A 24,335-nucleotide genomic window follows, 5' to 3' on the forward strand; every position below is an offset into this window, starting at 1 on the left:
CCAAACAGGGAGAAAGAGCAAATGTTCTCTTCATCATTTAAAGAGAGGGCTCCAGTGACGGTGACTTACTCAACCCCAAAACCAAGTCTGGGGGAAGGGCACATGCAGCAACGAGAGCAGTATCACCTGTAGGAAGGCAAAAAGAGCTCAGGGGATGGCTCAATGGGTCAGCCTGATTTCATTTCAATCGATAATACAATAGCACACTCTAAAAAAACTAGAATGCAATGGATTTCCTCTTTCTTGACATCTAGCAAGTTTCCACATCTCACATGTAACATTATCACGAACTAGTGAAAGGAAGAGTCCACAGACAAGGAAAATCAATGCCACAGGCAGGCTGAAACACAGGCTGGAGGAAAGGAAGGGAAAGGGCATAGTAAAGAAGAGGGGAAATTCTGGGAAAAAGACATCATCACAAGGACTCTCAAGCATCATCCAGCAATCATATAATCATTCTTTCAAGAGAGAGTTACTTAGGTCCTATTTTGTGCAACATTGTACAGTGGGCGAAGCAAGAGCACAGCGTCCATGGTGGCAGCAAGCTGCGGAGCTCCAATACACTTCTGATCCCGGTACCTTGCACACTTGTCCTCAGTATAAAGGCAAAATATATAGTAAAATAATCCAATGTAAACTCTATGCAATGCTGAAAAAAATTAAAGAATACCTAAATACCTGGACAGACACACCACGCACATTCCTGAATCAAATGACAGCATTCTTGGGATGGCAGTGCTCCCCAGAGCGATCCATATATTCAACGTGGACTCGATCACAATCCCAGTGGGTTCCTCTGCAGAAACTGACTATCTGCTGCTACAATTCATATGGGAATTCGAGGATCTCAGTAACCAAACCGTACTTGAAATAGAAGAACAGTTTGAGAGGACTTGTAATTCTCAATTTCAAACCTTACAACTGTATCTCCAGGTGAGATTAGAGGCCATTTTTAAGTTATAATTGTGTTTATCCTTATTTTCTAAATTCTGTACAACGAATATACCTGTTAGAATAAGAAATTTAAAAAGTAAGGTATCTTTTAAAACATGCAAACCTATTCATTCATTGGGAAAAAAATATTTTGACTATAAAGAAGTAAACAAATATCTAGTGAAAAAGGACTATTTAAAAACAAGAGTGCATTTACATTTTTTGTAAATTGGAAACGGAAAAGCACAAACACATCAAGTTTCTAGGGAGAGTGTTGCAACATATTAATTGTTATTTCCAAAATTCTAATTGAACAATGAAAACTCACGAAAGAGAAAATCTTGATTGACAGCCAACTGCAAACACATGGAGAGCAAAGGCCTAGAAATCACAGTTCCTTTAACTCTGCTACTAACTCAATAGGAGAGGAAATTCCTCAGTGAGGGGACAGTGGAATCCCATGCATAAGACAGGATACACAGTACAAACTGCACTAGAATTGGGGGTGATTTCCATAGAAGAATTCTAAAGTTACAACATTGATGAAAAACTATAAAAACACTGACAGACAGATTAAAACACACAGTCATATATATTATATAAAAACATATGAAGTCTGCCCCCATGTTGCATAGAAATACAAACATATTTGTTCATTTATGGGCACTGATTACTTTATCCCAGGTAGAATATTTCAACTAAAATAGATAATCAATAATACACTCCTCTTGTCAAAACTAGTTGATAAGTTACTCTGCTATGTATGCATAATGTGTCTAAGATAGATTTAAAATTAGTGAAAAAGATTTTTGTATGGTTTCTTGAACCCTTCTCAAAACACCAAGCTTAATTTTAAAATAAATCTGAGCAGTATTTCTATATGATCTTTTCCCTTGTGAAATGAACAACACAGTCTGTTGTCAAAATTCTTTCCTTACAATGATTCACGAGCACCGTATACTCACAAAACTGCTGGACAGCAAGGCACTATCCAGACACTGTGACAAATCAAATGAAACACAAGGAAGACAGTGACCCTATTCTGCAGGGCTTATAATCTGTTCCAACACCGGGTTTTTATTTGATTTGTTTGATTGGTTAGAAAAATAAAATCACTCAAGTACATTCTTCTTTGAGCATTATGTAAATCATGACTCTCTTTTTAGTGTCATGAGCAGGAAAGACTTGAGTATGAATTGATTAGATCAACTAGGCACAATCATCGCTGGAGCCTGTGTAATAAATAAGTACATGAGATCTAAAATAAACCTACACAGATCTCTGCAAGGAAAATGAAGAGGTGAGTTCCCCAATGAGAAAACAAACAATCAAGAAATCAAAAAAGGAAAACTTTTTCATTAATGATTCCAGGCAGTAGTGGAGCATGGTGGTGAAGATCACAAATGCTGGGGACAAACATGAGGGTCTGAAATCCCACAGCACTGGGTAGCTGTGACACTGATATTTCAGTGAAATTTTCTGCACCTCAGTCTCCTATCCATAGACTGGGGACAGCCACAGCACCCATCTCCTAGAACAGTCTTAAGAATTAAGTTATTTTTTATATAAAAGTTTAAATAAAATACCTCAGATTTTAAATATTACCCCAAAAGCTCAAGGAACAAAGAAAACAGTGATAAATTGGAGTTCATCAAATGTTAAAAATTTGCTTCAAAGGACACCATCCAGAAGGTGAAAAAACATCTGAGAGGAGAAAATTTTTTCAAATTATTTATCTGATTAAGTATTTGTATCTTCAAATAAAAGAAAAAACTCCTACAACTCAACAAGAAAAAGAGAACTCAATTAAAATGTGTATAAAGTATCTGAAAATGTATTTTTCAAAGAAAATATACAAATGGCCAATAAGCACAATCAAACGATGTTCAATATCATTAGCTGTAAAAGAAATCAAGTCAAAACCACTAGGAGAAACCGCTTCACACTTACTACAATAGGTTATAATAAAAAAAATGTGTAACAAGCACTAATGAAGACACAGAGGAAGCGGAGCATGCAGCCCTTGCTTTTGAGGATGTAACACAGGGTGGCCACTTTAGAAAACAGCCTGGCAGGTCCTCAGAGAGTTGAACATTTGGTTTATGAATGACCCAGCATTTCTGCTCTCTGGTCACACAAGTAAGAGAACTGAAAACAAATGTCCACATAAAAATTCCTACAGGAGTATTCACGGCGCCATTACTCTTCACAAACAAAAAGCAGACACAACACAAACGACTATCACCTGATGAATGGGTAAACAGTAGGGCCCAGATATACAGTAGAATATAATTCAGCAATAGCAAAGCATAGAGTACTGACCCAGGCCACAACCTGGAAATACATTGAAAAAGTTACTCAGTGTGAAAGAAGTCAGTCACAATAGACAGTTCCATTTACATGAAATAACTTGTTTTACATGAAATGTCCAGCACAGGCAAATCCATAGAGAGAGAACAATGGCTGCCTGGGGCTGGGGGAGGATGAGGAAGATGGGAATGACTGCTTGTGCATACAGGGCTTCCTGTTGGGGGATGAAAATATTCTAAGATTGACTGCGATGCACAATTCTGGGCTTTGAGTAAAAACCGCTGCACATTTTAATGGGTGAATTGTATTAAAACTGTTAAGGACAAAAGCACCTAGGGCCAGAACCTTCAAATAGTAAATGCAAATTGCTAACTTTTATTACAGGAAGAAGAAACTGCCCTCAGCATGAAAGCAGGAGATCGGCAAATATGGGTTAACAGAATTGGACAAGAGCATTTCACTTGAAAGAGTTGCTGAGTGTACACGAAATATTCAGAAATAGGAAAATCAGCTTGACATCACGAAGAAGCATTCTGCTTCAAATGCAGATCAAGGATTCGGCAAGCCCAGCTGCTAGAAATAACCAGAGAAGAAACCTGGTTCTTACAACAAGCACCAGAGCCAACAAGGAAATGGTGGTGAGGAAAGCAGGCAGCCAAAAATCTGGAACAGTTTGCTACAAATAATTTCTCCACTGAAAATTCAAAAATAAAATGAAAGTGATGCAATGCTGAGCTGGCCTCACGTTAAAGGGCTTCCTCTGCTGCTCGACAGTTCTGTAACCCCGAATGAGAGACTCAGGAGAATCAGCATGGCTCCTGGCAGTCCCCAAGTGACTGCCCTCCAGCACGTTTACCACCATCACATCTGCCAGGGTTGTATTGCAGAGAAGAGACCAACTTCTAAAAGGCACAGGAAATGTTTACCAGGGAAGAAAAGGCTGCTGTCAGTCCTGGGACAGAGGCAGTGTGAGCAGAGGCCAGAAGGCTGCAGGTGAACTGGAGCAGACCTGGGGCAGGAAGGGACCACGGAAGAGCAGATCTCAATTTTCTACTCTCTCTCCCTCGGGTAGGAGAGATAAAGCCTGCATCCTTCTCACCTGGAACTGTGGGTTCTGGCTGGCAGAAGTCTTACGTACAGGGAATGAATACTCAAGACTCTGTGGAAAAAGTCACGAAAGAGAGAGGGCGTAGGGACCCAACTCCACGAGCCTCTCAAATGATCCCATATTTATTGTGTATAATCAAAGGAAAACGTCATTAACAGTTGTGTGATAGTAAGCAGGAACTTGGGGAAAGAAGGATGAGACAGAGATTGTAGAATCCACCATGAGTACAAAGGCTTAGTGTATCTTTAGGTAAGTCATGGGGTGAGGGGAATAAGATACATCCTTTAGACATGTGAATTACAAAGCAGACCACCAGACCAGCTAGGTCCTTGCTTGGGGGATAATAGAGTATCTAACTGCACACAAGCCCAGCCTTTATAGCTGTGGGCCTGGGTCATTGCTTTGCGATGAGCAGAGTGCTATCTAAAACATCATCTACGCAAGCAAAGCATTATCTCTGCTTTTTAAGGCAAGGAGACAGGAGTGAGGATGCACAGGCACTTGCTTGCAAAGCAGTTACTAAGCATACGTTTTCTTCTTAAATTTGACAGGCGGCTGGGGTCTGTTACAATTTGTTAACCCAATCATGGGCTCCCACATGGAACCATTATGGAGGACACCCTAAGGTGACAAATCCTGGCTCTGGGTCTTTTCCTGCCAGCTTCAGCCACTCTAGCAGAGTCTAGGCACATTCCTGAATAATGATCATACAGAACCACCCACACTGTTAACTCCTGGTGCTTGAAACTTAATTTTAGCTCTACACAACTTAACGTAGAAAAGTTTCAGAAATAAAAGATATTATATTTACTTTATATCTCATCATAGGACTGATTTTTCTGATTGCTCTAAGCTGCTTCTTCTTGGTAAAGCACCTAATTCTGCAGGTGAATTCAGTACTTTCTTTGGGCATAACTAGCCAGTTTGGGCTCGCTAACTTCTATTGGTCAAATACCGATACACTTAATTGATTTCATTGTTCATCAATTTCAGCTGGGAGCAGAGGGAGTGTCACTCTGTTCCTCAGCCCACCCTCAACCCTTATCATCAGCAACTCAGGCCTCCGGAAACCAAAAAAAGCTTTTGTTTCCCTTCTACAGTTTCAACAAACCCAACAGGATACATAAGCCTGGAGAAAGAATTCAACACAAATGTTAAAACAAAAATCAATAAACCTGAAGCAACTCCATCTCCGAATCATGATACACAATGACATGAGATTAAGTGTGTCAGGCCCAAAGCATGGGTGAGCCTGACCACCTGATTTCTATTCTTCAAAGGAAGGAAAGTTTTCCTATTTTTTATTATCACTCTGTCATTGTTTCTGATTAAGCCAAAAACTAGTTTATGAAATAATTAAGCATTGAAATAACAGATTTTTGTTGTATCAATTACAGAAGGCATTCAGAGGTGTTAGGAAAAACCACCTCTGTAAAAAATGCAAAATTTCTTCCACTGTGAAGAACACGTATACAAAATGCAACAGAGAATTCAAGCTCTTGTGAAGAGGAGCAAAAGCCACAGAATCAAAGCAAAGTCATTACTATGAGTCAACTCAAAATTCACTGGACAATCATGTTCAATGCATTCAATGAAATTTAAAGGCATACTGCAAACCATACACTTAATGATCTGCAGGCTAGAGGAAGAATTTCTCTCTTTAACAGACAAGAGTAATCAATAGGGTGCCCCACCAAACAAGGACCAAAGAACAATCAGGTTTTTAACAGTTCTGATATATCAGCATTTTCTAAAGATCAAAATCCAGAAATTTTAAACATTGATTCACACCACAATGAAACAAGCACTTAAAAAAAAAGAAAAGAAAATAAGCACATAGAACATGTACATAGATCAATGAGAATTTCTTGAGACGCTGGAAGAAACAGGCTATAGTCTTTTACTTGAGAAATAAAACTACTTTTAAAGATAAATGCTAAAACACATTTCATCATTCATGTTGCCTTGAAAAATCTGAGGCACTTGTATCTGATTAGAAAAGCAATTCTGAGTAATAGTGTGTTACAATTCAGAGCCAGTTTGCTTTAGAAGAAAAGAGAAAAGAAAAGCTACCGTTTCTCATATACTGCACAAAGTGTGAAGTGTCTCCCTGCCTCTTTCTCCTCCCGTTTTCTAAGCTCATGCTTCCCAACCCTTCTGAAACAAGTATGAGAACCTCTTATTCCCGCCAATATGCCAAATGACAAAAGAAAATCAATTTATTTGTGTAAGTATATGCTTAAACCTTGAACTGGAAGAGAAAGATATCAGAAGTCTATATGGAACTTATTTCTACATTCCTGAAATCACACACACAAACGTTCACACAGACACAGACACAGACACATACCCCCTGGATTACTGGGAAATTCACAAGCTTAGGATTTCCATCTTCTAGAAGATAACTTTGTAGTTAGTTTAAAATACAAAACTGTCAGCTTTGGAAAGCCTTGATCACCTGCTAAACCATCCAAATATCAAAGAGACCCAATTAGCCTTCTCGGTAGAATGTAATTTCCCATGATGGCAAAACATACCCTAAAAAGTCCTTGATCTAAGTCTCGTGTTTATCACTAGCTATGATCGTTTTTAAGCACATTAACAGATTCAGAAACTTATGTCTCAACAGCATTTATTCTTATTGAAATAGTATACGTGTTCATTTGCCTATACAGAGACCAGGTCCCATGATGGAGTTTAAGAGCTATTTTGTGTATTGCAATATTTATTTTTAAGTGCAGAAAAGGAGGGTGGGTATTACTCAGTTGTAGAGCACCTGCATAGCATGCACAATGTCCTGGCTTCAGTCCCCAGTACCTCAAAAAAAAAATAAATAAAATAAGGGCATATTTAAAAATGAGTAAAGTTATAAAAAAATGCAGACTAAAAACCACTGCAATCTAGGAGACACAATTACAATAAAAAAAACAAGAGTTTCTATCAATTATTGGCTATTTGCCAATCGCAGAGACAACCAGAAATCACACCTGATAACCATCACGTGTGATTCTCAGCAACCCTACTAAGTAGACACGGATGGGAAACCAGGCTCTGCAGATGAGGAGACGGAGCTCAGAGGAGCCGGGGACGCTGACCGTCCTGCTTCCCGTGACACCACATCAGCCCAGGGCAAGCGCTGACGGAGCTGCAATGAGGGGACACCCAGCTGCATGGAACCTTGGGGCACTGGGGAGTCCCAGAAAACACTAAAAACTGTTCAGTGAAAAACCAGCTCAAATATAATACACTGTGCCACATTCTCTAAACAGGGAACATGAGTGAGACCTTTTTGATGCCTCCGTGTCCTTTCTGCCATCGTCAGTTACTTGCCCTCACAGCGTGACCAGTGATGAACTGGACCCCATATGAAGCGCACTCAGATGGCAGAGCATTTGAAGCTGTTTTATGAAGTTTGTAAGACTCTGTCTGTGCCTCACACAGGCGGTCATCCATCACTTCTCACCGGTGTGGATGTACCACCTGAAATCACTCCTTTCTGCTTTTTAAAATCCCTTCATCTACTCCAGACTTTTCAATAGCAAAGCAGCAGCTAAACCACAGACAGTGGACAGCTTTTCACCAAATTTCTTGAACAGCCCATCGGACTACCTGGAAGCCCTTTACTTTTATTAAACCCACTTCCAGGTACTTCATCATTTTCGGATTGGTGGACTTGGCCTCTGACTGAGCTACTCAGAGAGCTCCCAGCCTCACATCCGTGAGAGGACCCTGCTGTTGGGAGAAATCAGTGAGAAAGGCGTACATCCCCCAGTCATGTCTGCATGGCTAGAAGTGCCACAACGTGCTAAAAATTTATACCATCATAACCCCTGGGCTCCCATGGTTTCACATTAACCAAACTCATGAGACACTGATGCAAGAAAACCAGAAATTTAACTTATTAATGTAACAGAAGATGTGAAACTATGAACCAGACTGCAATATCAGAGTTCAACCATGAGTATATGTTCTCCTCCACGGCCCAAACACGGGCAGGCAGTCACATGGCAAGTGTGGACAGAAGCAGAGCAGGAAGGATTTCTAGATGAATTCAATGGACTAAATTTCTGTTATACCAACAGATCTGCTGCCTGGAAAACAATTAATTCTAATCACGGTGCACTCTTCGTGGACAGTTGCCGAGACACGACTGTGAGCACCTGTGTAACTCTCCTTTCCCTGTCCTTTCTGGGCTAATTGATGCACAGACGTACAGAAATCGAGGGATGCAGATACATCTAAACACCCAAAGCCCATTCTGGGAGCCACAATACCATACAGCCAGGGTTAAAATACTTGCTCTGCCACTTACTAGTTCTGTGACCTTGGTCAACTTACCCTCTGTGTGCCTCAATTTCCACACTGTGAAACTGGGATAACAATCAAACCTTCCTTACTCGCTTGTTGAGAAGATTGAAGGATTCATTTCTGTAAAACGCTCAGAAAAGAATGTAGCACATTTTGGGTGCTCAACAAATGTCAAATTAATATTACAGTGGTTTACAAGTCTCCTTCCTAATCATCTTCTGTGTTTCCTGGCTAGACTAATACCCAAAGGAAATTCTTATTTCTCCTTTTATAAACTCATGGGATGAACCCTTCTGTTCCATCCCACCACCTGTTTAAACTGATGGAAGGGATACCTCCTCCCCACTCCTCTGGGCCATGCAGAGTGCTACTCCCTTCACAGCCCTGACCCCTGGCCCACAGCTAGCCCTCCTCACATTAACAGATTGAGTTGTGATTCCGGGAAGACAAGCAGGGCATGTGAAACCCTTCCTTTCCCTCCAGTGTTGACTACCCTAGGGAAGCACCCTGGATGCTCAGCTCCATTGCAGAACAGCCCTGTGCATGATGGGGCTCATTCTCTCAAGGGAAGGCTTGCTGTGGCCCAGAGATACCTGGGACAGGGTGAGTCTCTACTTCTGGGACACAGTATCATGACACTCATTTATCCACAGCCCTGAAGTTCATGGAGAACGTGGCTTCATCAGTAACAAAGAAGACATTTATCGCCTGCCTACTCTTTTGTGTCATCTCTCAGTTGGCTGCTGGAGACAACATGTGTATAAGTATTGGTTCCCCTTAGGCCCCAACATATATGAAGTAACAAAAATTTCTGTGGCTTAACGTTGGTCCAGGGCGACTGTGTAACAGTTCTGACTCTGCTGATGCTAAATTATGGGTGTAGGAATTATGGAACGTCCTCAAATATCTTTCATCATAAAATCAGCTTTTCTTATTTTCTTGTTTCTTTGTAATTACCAAAGACTATAAAATGATGGCTGCACACAAAACAGCAGCTAAAGTTTATGAGCTCTCTTGACATACCCACTGTGGTAAACATGTTACATAATTACTAATTCTCACAATTCTACAAAGCAGATATGAGTGTCCCCTTCTCACAGACGAGGGGAAAACTCAGAACGAGCTGACTCAGGATCACATGGTTCAGTGTCAGCACGTGCAGGCAAACCCAAGTCAAGAAACTACACCCCATCATATATGTACCAAATCAACTCCCACCAATTAACACACAGCGGCGGGGTCAATACTCAGGGAACTCAACACACCTTTCAGCTTTATGGTGCTCCAGAGGCAGCTTCTAGCTGTTTTATAATATCCCGGCTCACTGGTTTCTAACACTAGAAGAAAAGCCCGATTTTGCCATTGTTTGCACAGCAAGTCTGAAATGTTCACAGCGAGATAAAAGAATAAAACTATGATATAAGCAGAAAAAATTTTCCAGGTAGAAAGACATAATGGACGTTGTGCTATTCTGAAGCATTAAGCAAAGGAATCAAAATAAAATCACATTGTTTAAGCCTTATTTTACAAACAGAAAAATTAAGACTGTAAAAAGTTGCAACAGCGCCACCTATGGCTAAAAAGACCTTCCAGGTTGCCGGGAAACATGCAACACAAAAATTGACTGTAAGATGAGAAACGAGAATCAGATAACTAGAAGCTTATGTAGCATATACTGCACTTTGCTTCGGGGGGATGGAGGGGTATTCAGTATTTAATCTGATATTGCTAATACTCCTAAATATAAACAAAAGACATAGGCTCATGGAAGCTCATCTTAGAAGAGGAAAGAATCCAGTCCAGCCACTTCATTTTACACGAGGGGAGACTGAGACCTGAGATCTGTCCTCCTGGCAATCAGCAGCAAAGCTCTCCTAGGTCTCATGTCTTGCACTGTAGTAAAAACCAACAGAACTGTACTAGGCCTATATTCATAAAAGTCACGTCTGTATTTTTCCAACAGTAGGTAATCTAAGTATCTTGCAAAATACTTCTCAAAGAGCCAGGAAATCATAGAAGGGTATTGAAATACAAAAACATTTATTTACATATTAAAACAGCATGAGCTTTATTCTCTCTATTAAAAAAGTGACATGTCAAATCAAAATTTTGAAATTTTAAAACCTGAAAAGAGTGCAGAAAAAAATCAAAATTTTCTTTAGTCACAAAAGAGAGAAGCTTATTCCCTGATAATAATCAATGTGGATTTTTCTAAACTTAATGGTTCTGGTCAGGATCCCGAGAAATTAAATGTCTGATGGATGGTTACACGGCAACATGAATTCTGAGCTTACATTCTGTGTAAATAATCTTCAAGGTCGTCTGCTTAAGGCAATTTAAGTAGTCCCTGTCTCACTAGAATGACACAGATTTCATTAAAGCTTCATACTGCACTTAAAAAAAAACAATCCTAGTTACTTTAAGCCATATTAATGTATATCATATATACACATATTGAATATGCATCAGAAATAAGCTACCCTTTTTAGTATTCAGAGTTGATACTTCTAAACTATCAGTCACTGTGAAAGCACATTTTTATTAAGCACCTCTACGGTGCTTTGTATACAAGGCGTCCAGCTCTCACAGTCAGACAAGGTAAACCATATTACTCAAATTTCACAAATGACGAAATATACTTAAGCCATGTAAACAACTAAGATATTCATCATCAGGAAAGAAAAGAGTAAGGATTTTACTTACAATACTCACTGACAAAGTTTTCTTTCATACTAAGACTACATAAAACAAATTCAGTGTTTGGAAATTTTTCAGTAAATAAGCACCACTAGAAAAAACAAGTAACATCATTAGCAACAGTTGGACTTTCAAAGACCACTTCTCTCTTGCACAATAGTTATTTTAAATGTTTTGTTTTTAGTTCTCACAAAGCACTAAATTAAAAAACTATTTCCTTTACAGTCATTACCTGAGAATAAAACATTTGTGAAAATGTACAATTTTAATTTATGCCACTCTGCCTCTCATTCTCACTGGTGTCTCTCCTTTGAAGACCTCATCAGGCTGAGATAGCTAAAATCGGTCATTTATGGGCTCACAGGAGTTCGGGAAAACACTCAACGGGAAGCTGATTAGAGGAGCAATTGAGAATTCATCCTGTGCAGCCTGGATTCCAGCATCGAGCTAGCCACCGCCAGCTGCGTGTCATTTGGGGCAAGCTGACCCATCTCTCAATCCCTCAGCTACAAAAAAGGAGACACTGATACCTACAATCAAACACTTGCTATGAAGTAAAATATGAGCAAAGCATTTTAGCCTCAGTTAGGCGTCCACTCACAGCGAGTTTGGTCATTATGATGATGAGGATGGCTGTTAACAAATTAAGCTCGACCAAACAGGAGAAATCACCTTAAAGGAGAAACATTTTAAGTCCATGAGTATTTCCTTTTGGGTGGACTGTAGAATATTCTATAGATTTTTTTTTAATAAACCAAATTTTGTCCATTAATTGTAGATTTACAGGTTCATGGACAAGTCTCCAGAAAAATAATTAGAGGCCTCTAACCTCTGAAAATTAAGATGTAAATTTAAAAAAAAAATCAGGGAAGAGATTATACCTCATTTGGGAGAGTATGTGCTTAGCATGCATGAGGCCCTCAATTCAGTCCCCAGTAACTCCATCTAGAAACTTTGTTTTTTAAGAAATAGAGAATTAAAGCAAAAGGATGGAGGAATACGGAAATTTTTAGAGACTCATCTCAGATTTAAGATAGGGAAGAAACCATCCAATTCTCAGAAGAAATCTTGAGGACTATGTAAACTGGATCTGAGATGTCTAGTCTTTTAACATTATTCATGAAATCATATTACCAAGTCTTAAAACTACCTGATAACCCACAGTGGTGATACTGATCATAACAGCTACCATCACGTATCGAGCTCCGGCTAGGACTGCTCTGTTCTGACATCTCTACCCCTAAGGCCTCACCAGGCGGAGAGCACTAAATTCGGTCATTTATGAGCATCTCGTGTAAGTCCTCCATTTGTGCTTCTCACTCTCCCCTCACCAGCTCCTCTGAGGGAAGCACTGTTATCATCTTCCCCACCCGCAGATAAGGCCACTGAGGCACAGACACTAAACCCGTTCCAGGCCACATTGGAATTAAAGGACGTCTGTATTTCTGCTGTTTTGCTTTTGACAAAGGAATCTGAGATATCAATTCAAAGCAGACTGTTAAATATTCAAGTCTGTCAGGTCTTCACCTCAAAGAGCAGATACTATAAATTCCTGCTGTAGGATGAGGCTGCCGTCACAAACTGACTCAGCTTGAAATTAATATCCAAGATGAAGCAGCGGATACACGTAAATATTCACGATTGTCAAGTCTGCCCACGGGTCTGGGCCCTTCACTGCCTGAAAGGGGGTGAAATCCCCACCCGTGTCTGGGAGGGAAGCGCGGCTCTTCCCGGGCTCACCCAGGCTTCATAGGCTATTTACCCCCACAGACTAGCCTCAACGGTTAAAAGCTCTCAAGATTTTTACACCAGGCAAAACTGAAAGACATTTCTGTAGATGGAGCACTTTCTCAGGCTTAAATTTTTTTGCCTACACTCAGCCAGAGGGAGAAAAGAAACAGGACTCTACAAAGTCCTGACCCTCACCACTCACAGGAGTAGAATGACCACAGCAGAAGATGGCCCTTCACATTGCAGGATGTGAACAAAATAAAGATGCCCCAACAACAGGCACTCCCAGACACAGCGCTCAGCAGTCTTCTGCACAATCACAGTTGTGCAGCCCTCAACACCTTCTATTTCCAGAACACTTCATCAGCCCAAAAGAATCCCCCTATCACTAGCATTCACTCCGTAATCCCCCTCCACCCAGCCCCTTCCAACCATCACCTGCTCTCTGCCTCTGCATGTGCCTTTTCTGGGCTTTTCCGATCACTGAAATCAACAATATCTGGCCGTTTGTGTCTGCTTCCTTTCAATTAACATGCTGTTAGCAAGGCTTGTATATTTTGAAGTGGCATCAGCATCTCTTTATTTTTTATTTTTTTTGGAAACGTTAAAGATTATTAGAAGGTGGTAAGTACTATCAAAAAGAGTAGAGTGGAGCATAAGTGATTGTGTTTCAAAGGGAAAAGTGTGGGTTGAACAGTCAGGGTGGACTTCCCAAAACAGGTGGCATTTTTCATTTTCCTCTTTTTTTTTTCTTTTTTATTCACTCTTACGTGTGAATAATGTTCCACTACATGGAGATACTACATTCTGTTCATCCATTCAGCAGCTATGTATGGACGAGGTCCAGAAGAATGAGTGTAAGGGGTGACTAGCATGGATGGCATTTAAGCAAAGGGCAAAATGTGTTTTCAAAAAAAAGCCAACAAACAGAGGCGCAAGGAAATTCAGTGCGTTTCTGAGCAAAGTGCTTGCTTGCTTCGGCAGGACTACCGTGCAGGGCTGGGGCGGATATTGGCAGGAATCACGGTGAGGGAGTCACCTGAGAAGACATCCCACTGCAAGCAGCTCAGCCAATCCTCCTCCCTCATCCTGTATTGTTAGAGCAATGTTTCTAGGTTACTCTTATTTCAATTAATAGCATTTAACTGCACGTCTGATCATCACCATCAGACCACATTACCTCCAAGTCACAGAAAATCATTCACTGACCGGAGCAGCACCAGGACATAATGGTGATGGATTAGGGAGTCCTGCAGCATTCCAGCCTGCAGGCACAAACCCCACATGTGCCCTGGTGATGTCCAGAAAATAAAATGCATGGAAATATCTCACTGCTGGAACACGACAGCTGCCCTCAAATTGCCCGAAAATCATGCTGGCAAAGCACTACTCAACCTTCTCAGTACAAAAAAAAAAAAAAGCTAAGAAGGCAAATTTAGGCTCTTCCATTGAAAACCAGCAGCCACCACTGCCAGTATTTGAGCTGGAATGCTCCTGACTTTGAAAACCACTGCGCAGTTACTTTTCAAACGTGAAACTCATATATATATACCACGTAGATGATATTGCAGTAGGATTTTTCTTTTCAAAATTTCCAGTTGCAAAATTAGCACAAGAAAGTTTATGTTTAGGCTTTAAAAAAAAATCAATTATCCTCCATTTTCTTAATTTTGAACTTATTATTATTTTATAAATGGAGCTATGGTGCGTATTTAAAACCTTTTGATTTCTGAAAACAAGACGTTTATGACCTCACTATTTCAGAGCAAACTTTAACGATTCTTTGAGAGGTGGGGCCTGGGGTGCTCACTAACAGCTCTTTAAATACTGACAAGGATGTGCTATTAAGTAATACAAAGGCTCTAAGTCCACATTAGCTCAGAAAGCAAAGAAACCACACCAAAGACTTCCTTAAATATTTTATATATTCCTATTCTTTTGAATATTAAAGCTCTTAAAACATATGATTTTTTTTGAAAAAGACAACAGCTGTAATAATTTTCCTCTCACCAAGAAAGCAATCTTTATCAGGAATAAAAACCCCTATGGAAATCGAAATGACAGGACGTTTCTAGCTAAGTGAACATCCAGATCTGAACACAAACCTAAATCCTATCAGATCTCACTCGAAGGAGCTCTACAAAGGCCTGGGCAACCCTGGAGATTAGCTCTTTTGTTCCAAATGTTGGCTGAGCTAAGATAATCACACTAGGCATGGAAAGAGAGAAGAGGAATGTCCCCCTGGCAGCCTCCATCAGTTTTCTTCCAGCCACAAGGTGCCTCTAGGGCAGCCCCGCTAACAAGTCCCCCATAAGAAAAGCCGGCATCCACACTGCCCCTGCCGTCCCCAAGTAGCCCCGAAGCCCATATCCCAGCCTGTGAATGGTCTTCAAATGATCCCCCAGTTGGTGGCACCCTCCACCTCTTCCCCGCTACACACACACACAAAGCCACGACAGCCTTCCCAAAGCACAAATTTGATTACATCAACCCCACTTCAAACAGTTCAGAGGCTCCCTGGTAGAGTTCTAGCCCCACCCCAGACCCTGCTCGCCCAGCCTCATCTCAGTACATAGGTCCCCAGTGACCTCAGGAGCCCCCTGACCTGCTCCTACTTCCCACTTGCCTCCAGGTTCATTTTGACTGTTTCCCAAGGAAGCCTTCCCTCCCTCCAACCTCCACAATTTGTTCCTCTCTTCCTAGAACATTCTAGGCTAACTGACAACGCTAAGCTCTCAAGAAGCAAATACATTTTGCTTATTTATGTGGCTACACTCTCTCTCCCCTAGACTCACTGAAGTGCACGTGTTATGAATAAATGAATGACGGGTTGGATCTCAAAGGGACAGACATACCTGCTCTCACCAGTCCCGACCCTTTTGTCTGTAGTATATCAGAAGCAAAACCAGAAGTACCTTCCCTGAGGGTCACTTCTGTTGACACCCTTCACTGCCTACTGTGTCAGTTCTAGTAAAACTCAACTTCTTCCAAAGCCCTACACCCCGGACTCTCTCCAGTGTCCTCCCCAGCAGGGGCTCCCTCCACCCTGGACCGCACAGGGCACTCTCCCCGGGTCCCCACGCCAAAAGCCTCCAGGCCTCTGCCCGGGCTGCACCTGTGACCTGAGCCACATTCTTGACTCCTTCTCTTGGCTGACTCTTACTCTGTCCTCACAACTGAATGTACAGCCCATTTCTTCCAGGAAGTTCTCTCTGATAATGTCCTTTAAGTCTTGTCTGGGCTCTATCTATAGCAGCAGTACATGGTGACCAACTGGGTGTTTGCCCGCTCCTTTGAGACCACGAACACTTGGGAACCACGTGGGAAGGAGTGAGAGATTACAAGACAGGTGGGGAAATCAAAAAGCAGAAATCACAGCCCAAGTCCCAAATTCAACGATACTTTCTCAGAAAAAAGTATAAAATATTTCACACGTGTGCCATTTGGCTACTATTTTTGTGGCTTGTGGACAGCAAGAACTTGGTGTTCTAGCCCAAAACCCAGGTTACATGCAAAGAAATGTATATATTCTTATCCAAAGGAAACCAGAGCTGCTCAACAACAGTTTTCATTTAGAACTGAAAGGAAATTTGATAAAGGCAATCTCTCTCTCTCTCTTCTTTCTTTTCTGGAATCATATAATTTTAGAAGTATTTGCGTGACTAACAGACGTCTACAGCCCGTGATTCTGCACTGAAGTGTTTGGGGCTGAGGAAGCCCAGATTACATTCACTCTGTAAATGCAATCACACCAACACACTGATAGGTGCCGTGAGTGGTGGAGCTGATGTTCCAAAGCAGGCAACATTATTCTGTAAGAGAACTCTAAATAGAAAGTAAGAAATGCAATGTCCTGTACTCAATTTCATTTGCTATATGGGCCATTAACTGATAGTATATCTTGACTAATGAAACCCAAAAATAAATTGTCAACTTCGATTTTCTTCATCTGACCGTTTTATGCTAACATCGGATATTAAACTCTCACTCCATATGGAAAGCTCAGGCCTACGCTGCAGCACAGTTACATCCCGTGGAAGAAAGCCGACCAAGGGAGAACTGGAGAGTTTCCCTTCAGAAGCTGCAAAGTCTGGTTTTGCACCTGTACACCATTTGCAACCACGTCATCATCAAAGGAGTTAGACGTTACCTCTCTGGGACGAAAATCACTGCGTGCTTCAGAACCATCAAAGAATGCTGAGCTTTGTGAAACAGTCCAGAGGCGCTTAAATCATACTTTTTCTGAAAGGCTCCAAAACTGACCCACTTCACCATTCCAGGTATAACAGGGAAGTACTGGAAACAGTAGAGAGAACATGCCCTTGAATTCTGACAAGGCCCTGCTTGAATCCTGCTACAGCATTTACTAGTCGCTAAATGGACCAATTCTTTAACCCCTCTGAGAAGGCTTCCCAATCCCCAAAAGGGGGCTGCCGCCGCCCACCTGGGAGGCATGGATGTGAATGAAACACGCAAGTAGGGCGGCCGACTGGTACCTGACACGGGGCCTGGCTAGTTTCCCTCCGCTGCCCTTCTCCCCTTTTAAACTTGCACTGTTCCCCCGGTAACGATCAAGCCCCCGGAACAGACTGCCCGTATCTTCTGTGTATCCCTGGATACATGCCTTACCCTTAGGAGGCCAGAAAAACAACTGCCTCCTCCCAAGTCACTAACAATGTTCTTAAGAGTCTGGGTATTTTTAACTCTATTTTTCAGGGAGACTATTCCAGAATTTTGCAAGCACCATTCTCCAGGTTGGCTCCCCTCCCAGTGCCCATCCCTTCTCACCTCAGATCCTCTGTCTGACTGCCTTCTGTTCATGGGAAAGCGAGTCCGGTAAGGTGGGGCTCCCTAGGCCTCCCTCCCTCCCTCACAGGTGATTGTGATTAACTTCTCCCCACTCCTCACTGCAACTCTAGCTTCTGAGGAGTCTACCCTCCCGTACCCTGCAGCCTCTGCACCTTCCCAAGACGCACACGTGGCCACGACCCTCCCTTCAGATTTCTTCCTGGCTGGCCCTGCCCAGCCCCTGGCCCCTTAAGGATAACTGGCATTGCTTTGAAAATGGCAAACGCCACTGACTGACACACCAGAGCTGTATGGTCTGGGCTTTCCTCCAACCAAGACACAGCCCTGCCCCCCTCAGTCTCAGTCTGCAGCTCTCGAGATGATCTAATTCACATGCAAGGCTGTGAACACCAGCTAAGAATGACGACTCCCAACGTGTATCTCTAGTCCGGCTCCTTCACCTGAGCCCCAGGCTCATCGACCCGAGTGCCTCTTTGAAGTCCTAATTTGGATGACAAATGGCATCTTAAAAATGCCTCATGTCCACCATTTACTCTGGAATTCCATTCCTGTCAGGTATCTCCCAGACTCCCCATTTTAGTAACAGCCCCAGCACCCACCGAGGTGTCTGAGGTCACATTCAATTTCCACTGTTCCCTCCCCCAGGCCCTGCCCTGGAATCAGTCCTGTTATCTCCATCAATAAGCCCATCTCAAGTGTAGTTCTGTAGGGACCATGGCCGGAAACACACAAGCTCACAGCATGGTGCACTAACAGTCCTCCGTAGGGTGCTCCCTGGATGGGGAGGCATCTCCTGCCGCTGGTCACCTCAGAAGGCAGTGGATTCTCACACAGGAGGCCCAGGAGAAGGGACTCAAGGTTCTCCCATGGTCTGAGCTTTGAAGGGCCCGAGGTCTGGGGGAGCTCCTAATTAGCAGACACACTTGCCAATGAGCAGATGAGGATGGGGGAACCCACGCAAGGCTGTTATCACTTCAACTCATGGGCTCTCAGGAGCCATGGGAAAGGCCTGTGTCCAGTGTACAGCCCAGCCATCACAGATCCCAGCCTGCATTTGCCAACCCGGACAGCCTAGACTCCATCTACTTGCGACACTTACTTCTGTTCTGTTCCCCACCCAGAATGTGATGGACTCATTCAGATATTCTGGCCTGTCTCAAGCGAGACAAATTCAGTGAAAAATGAAGTGTCCACATTTGGACCAGAGCATGAAAGGAGAAACAAGGCCTCATGGTCAGCATGATGGTGGTGGCCAAACAATTCCACCAGGTGAGATGAACCAGGGTAGGGTTGAGAATCCAAGGTCCTGGGTTGGACAAATCATCTTCCTTCATTGTTGACTGGGGTGTTGGGGACTGACTACCACAAACTAACGACACGTTAGGGGGCCCACGTGGTGGGCGTCAGCTGCAACAGAAACGGATTCAGCTCTTTACTGCCAACATGGGTTAAAAGTAAAGGCCGAGGCAGGAAGGTCTGCACGGCTGCTGAGGCAAACCACAGACCCAGCTCTGAATGCCCACTGGCTGGAGCAGAGAGGAAGCTACGGCCCTTTTAGCAGTCCCTTTGCCCAACAGATCCAGGTAAGCCAGCTACTTAGGAGAAGGCCATGTTGTCCTGATACTCAGAAAAACCAGCCTCGTAAAGGGAAAAAATAGTGGCATGGATTTTAGACCCAATTCTGCCCATTTATGAAGGCAAAGTAAAGTAAATGGCACGGGGAAGTTGAATGCAAAAAAAAAAAAATTAAAGAACCAAACGGTGACCTCTTCCTCCAACAGCGTCCCCTGCAGCTGTCACCTCCGTGGCGGCCACATCCTCACCAGTGACCGCCGGCCAGGAAGCGACGTCACGCACGTCACACAGCGACAGCCAGGAACCGCGTGCTGAGCACGTTTGTGTAAAAGCAGGAATCGAGCAAAATGCTGCAGAGTTTGACCTTACAAGTTTAAATACTCCATGAAAAGAATCCCTGAGCAGCCGACTAAATCAATTCACATCTTACTTCTTCAAAACAATGAAACAAATTTAATAAGGGCGCATTTGTCATCAAATAAAAGGAGGACCAAACATGTTCCTCAAAAGCAAGGATTTCAACAGGTATCAAACACCAGTGGGTGATGAGCTAACAAAGCAAATATTCCAAAAAATTAGAAAATAAAAAATGACTAAGATAATAGATGGATCAAAACAGCTGTTAAGTTGTTGCTTTTTAAAGCGATGGAGACTGTACGGAGGGCAATCTGGCTATTTCCAATGCAGGGTGTGCACAGCCCACATTTTCAGAAGCAACAACATGCTCACTGGGCAGTACAAGTGAAAAAGGAGTAAAGAAAAAGGAAAAGAGGAACAAGAGAAAATTAGAATCACACAAGAACAAAAATAATTTTGACTGCATGTACAAGAATTTATGTGAGTGTGTGAGGCCAGGGACGCGGGGATGGTGAGGCCCAACCTCACCTCCTGCTCAAGGGAAAGCAGGGGCCTGAGGGGAGCGGCGCTGCCGGGGGACCACAACGTGTTCAGCTCCCCTAACCAAAATTCGACCTACAAGCGACTAGGCAGCTTTTGAGCTACAAATTATTGTCGCATTTCAGTCTGAACCGTTTTACTCACTTCCACCAAGAGTAGCAGGAGAGAATGAGGCTCTGCTCCTGCACCAAAGCATTGTTTAAAAAATTAATGACTGTGGAATAGTAAAAGAAACAATGGAGTAAAAGTGACTGGAGGAGAATGTGCTTGACCCGAGCTCACTGGCCGCGTTATCTCAATGACGTTCAGATGCTGGCTGAGCCCTTATGGTACCAGAATAGACAGACCCACAAGGAGGCAGGTTTAATGCGCTGAACCACTGTGGGCTAAGTACACATCCGGCTACTCCGCCAAGTCCCAAGGGCAGACTTCAAAAGGCAAAAACAAGCTGGCATTCTCTGGTGGGTCTGCAGACTCAGAGACAAGCATTTGTTGAGCAAAAATGTCACCAGTGCCTCCTATGACAAAAGAAGTGGCACTGGCGTGGGGGCTGGGGCAGGGCTCCAGGCTTCCACTGCTCACTCACCAGTCTGTCCAGGGGGAGAAGGTGGTCCCTGCTTAGGTTTCGCTGATGCACCTACTTGACTAATGTCTGGGGCCTCAGCAGGAGTTGACAGATGAGGTGAACGGAGCGAGACTCTGTGTAGCACGGTGCTGGGAGCTATGCCCTCAGCAGTGCCCAGGCTCCTAAACATGCCAGCTCATCTCCAAGAAGCAGATGGGGAGTGCGGGCATGTAGATCACAGGGCCCTGTGAGGACAAGTACAGATCATGGCCACGACATGCCTCTCCTCTTCCTTAAGCCATAGAGGTATTTCTGGGGAGGAACAGAAAATTCATCCAGAGCCTGCTAGGTGGGCTCTCGCAGGTGGGACTAGTGTCCCCTGTGCTTCTCACTCACAGGGCTGGTCTAGACATTCTTTTTATTAATTCCCTAGCATCTTCTCCTCCAACTTACCAACAACCAGAAAGTAGGATCTGATCTTAGGTAAGTTCAAGAATCACAGAGCACCACCTCCAAAGCGGGCCCGGTAGCACATGCCAGGTCTTCTGACCGCCACCTGTGGGACCACCATGAGCCCTCTCCAGACTCAAGGACCGAGGCCGTAGGCCGGGGGGACACAGCTTCCCTCACTCACCCCAGCAAAGGGGGACCACGTCTCGGCAAAGGCATCTCACCCTCTTCAGCCCGAGGGAAAACATGATAGATATACGGGGAAACAGAGCAGAAGGTGGGGGGTAGGCAGCCCAGAAGAGCTCATCTGTACTTCCGAGGCAAAGTGGGGCCATTGACTTAATCACAGGGACAAAGTGGGAATGAACATTTCCCTGCTCTGTCCCATACACCGTGATACGCCTTTCCCTGCATAAGGAGTTCATTAGGAAGTCCCTGGCGGTGTTTCTGATGTCCTAACTTGGCATGGTGGCTGTCGGGCAGGAAGAGACGGCCTGAGCTGAAAAGGTGCTGGGCCTGGGAGGCAGGTGACAGCGGCTCCAGCCGCAGCTCAACCAGCGCCTCGTTCTGCCTCTCGGGGCTCAGCATCTCATCTATAAGCAAAGGGATGAGCATGTACCAGGACAGGCTGTGCAACAGAAATGAAATGAGAGCCATGTAAAGAAAGTTTCCCAGTTGCCACGTTTAAAATTTGAAACAAAGAAACAAACCAACAAACAAAAAACAAATACTAGAATGTGATTTTAAGAACAGATCTTACTTAATCTACTGTATGTAAAATACTATTATTTTGACATGTAATCAATATAGGAAGTAGAGAGATAATTTATGTACTTTTACTAGACAAGCCTCAGCGTCTGATGTGCATTTGACCTACAGTACATCTCAGCTGAGTCCAGCCTCCTCCCCAGTGCTCCTAGCATGTGGCTTTGGCTACTTTATTGGACAGCAACTCCAGGGGTCCCACCATGTTCCTGGCTGTAAAGCGGGAGTAAGTGTCCACACTAACCCTAAAAGGATCTCTCTGAAATAAAGGCGGATTCACTTTGAAATGTCTGGAAACCGGCGGGCTGCACCTCCCTCCCCCCTTGGCTACAAGATTGACTTCTTCCTTGCTGATCCGTTTCTGGATGTAGGGAAGCAATCCAGCACACAGCCAAGGTGGACTGGCTTCCAGGTAAATTTACCTGCTGTCTGTGTCCAGTCCCATGAAGTCCTCCTTCTCAAACGGGATGCAGGGGAGGGGGATCTTGTCCCCAGAATTCTTGGGGCCACCATCCAGCCACTTGGACTTGAGCAAGATGAAGAGTGACTCAGTGAAGTCCTCGATCCTCTTCTCCACCACCCTGCAGTACTCTTAGATTGAAGGCAACGTCGGTGCGTGTCTGCTCGGCTACCTCCCCATGCTGCACAAAGACAAAAAGCTGAGAGTCATTAAGCGATGCACCATACAGCTCCTCTGCATGTGGAGCTTCTCGAAGGCCTTGGCAGAGAGACATTCGGTAATGGTGACAAGGCCCACGACCTTGGGGTGTTTCTGGAAGACGCTCCACCGATTCTCGGGCACATAGCGGTGCCTGTAGTGGATACAGAGTGTCCACTGGGAGCCACAAGGGCTGATATGGCTAACCGAGGTGAGTAGCTGATAGATGCAAAAGAAATTCTCCTCTGAGATGATCTCTATGGATTGGACCACAACGGGACGAGTCTGGTGGTCCTCAGCACACTGCACGTAGTCAGGGATGCTCATGTTGCAGACCCTGCCGAGAGGGGAGAGGAGATCGAGGTACATTCTCTGCTGTGTGCTACGGGCCCATCTGGGTTGCGGTGACCTGGTGTGTACCAGCCAGAAGACAAGGGAAGCCAAAGCAAATCCAAGGGTACAGTTTGTCCTCAGAGTCTGCATATGGCTACTGTAGCTCGGATCACATTACCCAGCTTTTGGTCTAGGCTTCCTGCCTCTGCAGAGAAAGGTCATTTCTTATTTTCTATTTCCAAGCACCTAGCAAGGCCCTGATGCAAAGTCACTGCTCAAAAATGCTGAATAAAGAAATGAACAAAGGAAATGCTTCCCCAACCCCCTTCAGCAGAATATAAAGAGAAGGACCACAGTAGGATCAAAAGATCTGGATTCCTATTCAATTTATTTGAACTCCTAAGCTTCATAATAATGGATAAGAAAACTTGCCTTGGGGTAGAGGGTACTGTTCATTGGTGGAGCACATGCTTAGCATGTACGAGGTCCTGGGTTCAAACCCCAGTACCTCATTTTAAAAAATCAAACAAATAAATACACCTAATTTCCCTCCTGAAAAAGTATTTTTTAATTCAAAAGTCAAAAAACACCTTGCAATTGACACAACATTGTAAACTTGACTATACTTCAATTAAAAAAAAAGCCTTGCCTTACAAGAATATATCTGGATTACGGATGTTTGAAAATGTAAAATGCATAGGGTACCACCTGCATAAAAGGAGGTGACTGTACACATGTTCTATCCCTCCTTTATGAGTTATACTTCCTTTGGGGAGGTTATAACCTCTCAGAGCTAATTTTCTCAGATTAAAAAATATAAACATTACCTGATTCTCAGTACTGCTGAAGAATCAGATAACTCTATGAAAGCATCTGACCCACAGAGTTTACTCAATAAATGTTTGTTGAATGAATGAATAAACAAGCAAAGTGAATGCTGCTCCCTGCCACAAACCATCATAATGGTACTGCCTGGAAATCCCAAGCCCACCTTCACCCGACTCTGCATTAACAATGTGGGTGACCTGGACAGGCCTGCGTGCTTCACGAAGCCCCAGTTTAATCGTGAATAGAAATAAGGGCAATAACACAAACCTCAAATTGTTAGTGAGTCAGTAATGAATTGTACCCCAACACTGCATGATGGAACCATTAAGAAAACTGGGCAAAGGGTCCATAGGCCCTCTCCATATAAT

At 43.4% G+C, this 24,335-nt stretch overlaps 1 protein-coding gene across 1 annotated transcript in view; it reads right to left on the reverse strand.

Annotated features, from left to right (window-relative positions):
- Positions 1-24,335, reverse strand: part of LOC140694920 (trafficking protein particle complex subunit 9-like) — a 65,967-nt gene that overhangs the window by 37,873 nt on the left and 3,759 nt on the right. Inside the window, exon 3 of the mRNA XM_072957924.1 lies at positions 22,571-22,789. Coding sequence (XP_072814025.1) covers positions 22,571-22,593 — 23 coding nt within the window. The 5' untranslated portion in view covers positions 22,594-22,789. The remainder of the gene's footprint in view (positions 1-22,570; positions 22,790-24,335) is intronic.

Source organism: Vicugna pacos, unplaced genomic scaffold (genome assembly GCF_048564905.1).
Source record: "Vicugna pacos unplaced genomic scaffold, VicPac4 scaffold_112, whole genome shotgun sequence".
NCBI lineage: Eukaryota > Metazoa > Chordata > Mammalia > Artiodactyla > Camelidae > Vicugna > Vicugna pacos.